The sequence below is a fragment of the Octodon degus genome, unplaced genomic scaffold (assembly GCF_000260255.1).
Source record: "Octodon degus isolate 3935 unplaced genomic scaffold, OctDeg1.0 scaffold00014, whole genome shotgun sequence".
Taxonomy (NCBI): Eukaryota; Metazoa; Chordata; class Mammalia; order Rodentia; family Octodontidae; genus Octodon; species Octodon degus.
The window spans coordinates 22,131,667-22,133,193 of record NW_004524590.1 but is presented as its reverse complement, the minus strand read 5'-3'; the positions used below and the strand labels follow the sequence as shown (position 1 = coordinate 22,133,193).

Genomic DNA, 1,527 nt, shown 5'->3' with positions numbered 1-1,527 from the left:
GAAGGAGGTGCCAATGTATTTACTGTGTCATATTTTAAGAATAATGCATACCTAGCTCAGTCCCCACAACTGTATAAGCAAATGTGCATTTGTGCTGACTTTGACAAGGTTTTCTGTATTGGACCAGTATTCAGAGCTGAAGACTCCAATACACATAGACATCTAACTGAATTTGTTGGTTTGGACATTGAAATGGCTTTTAATTATCATTATCATGAAGTTTTAGAAGAAATTGCTGACAGCTTGGTACAAATATTCAAAGGACTTCAAGAAAGGTAAAGTATTTTATATCCCAAATGGCCTTAACTTGGTGTATGTTTTTTTAATAACAATAATTTGGGCTATAAAGGTATAAATTAAATTTCTATTGGGCATACTGGACAATTTAATAATTATTTTAAATATAGTTATGTGCTATATGAAGATGTGTCGATCAGTAGGGGGATCATGTATACCACCATGGTCCCATAAGATCATATCAACTAATGACTTCGTGGCCATTTAGTTGGTGGAGGCACACTGTGTTCTGTTCACACAGTGACACATTCACAGATTGTATCTCTGTCATTAATTAACAAATGACTGTAGTTACAAACTCCAGACAAAATAATGCTTCTGGATCCAGCTCAATTGAGTTGCAACTTGTTAGCCTTTTTAGTGATAAAGTTTACCAATTTGTGAACAGCTCAATTATATTTATTCTTTCCTTTATATTGGTATTCTGAGTGTGTAAAGAAATAGAGCCTTTGTTGCTTTAATAGCAGTTTCTTATCTGAGATATAATATGAAATAGTTATGTGCTCAGATCCAGCTATATACAGTTGTACCTCAGTTCATAAATTTAACTTGTGCTATGATTTTGGAAAAGATTCCCCTGTTGTATTTGTGTAGGAAAGATGGCTACAGTCATATTTGTCACTTAACACAGAATTTACAAACAAAAACAAAATTTTGCCAAGTGCTTCTGTTTGTAAAGCACATTGTTTGCAAACAAAAGCATTCATGAACCAAGGTACCACTGTGTACATAAAGCTCAGTTCAAATTCCAGCTCTGTGCCAGGCATGCTGGCACATACATATAATCCCAGAACTCAAGAGACTTTGGCAGGAGAATCAACACATTTTCAAGGCCAGCTTAGGCTACACAGTGAGTTCAAGGCCAGTCAGAACTACATAGCAAGACCGCATTTAAAAAAAAAAAAAAAATTCCAGCTTCGCTACTTACCTATGTGAGCTTTATACATGAGTGGAGTGTGCTTCTGGTGGCCTGAGAGAGTGCCAGCCCTTCCAGGCATCCCAGCAGTGCCTCCAGATCTGCAGGTGGCAGATGAAGCTGCGAACCTGAGCAAAGCAGACTAAAACAGAAATAGCGGTTCAAACAATTTTTTTGACATACAAAACAGAAAAATGAGATTTCCAATAATAGAGTGATGACATTTGAAGACCAGGTCCAAGAAGGGACAAAACTTCTAAAATTTAAAAATGAGTTTGTCTTAATGAATGGAAAAGGAAGAATGCTGAGAAAGC

The 1,527-nt window shown here is 36.3% G+C and overlaps 1 protein-coding gene across 1 annotated transcript in view; it reads left to right on the top strand.

The window, feature by feature from the left end:
- Nucleotides 1-1,527, top strand: part of Dars (aspartyl-tRNA synthetase) — a 122,494-nt gene that overhangs the window by 94,112 nt on the left and 26,855 nt on the right. The window contains exon 9 of the mRNA XM_023709691.1: nt 1-275. This exon is cut by the window's left edge and continues 10 nt beyond it. Coding sequence (XP_023565459.1) covers nt 1-275 — 275 coding nt within the window. The remainder of the gene's footprint in view (nt 276-1,527) is intronic.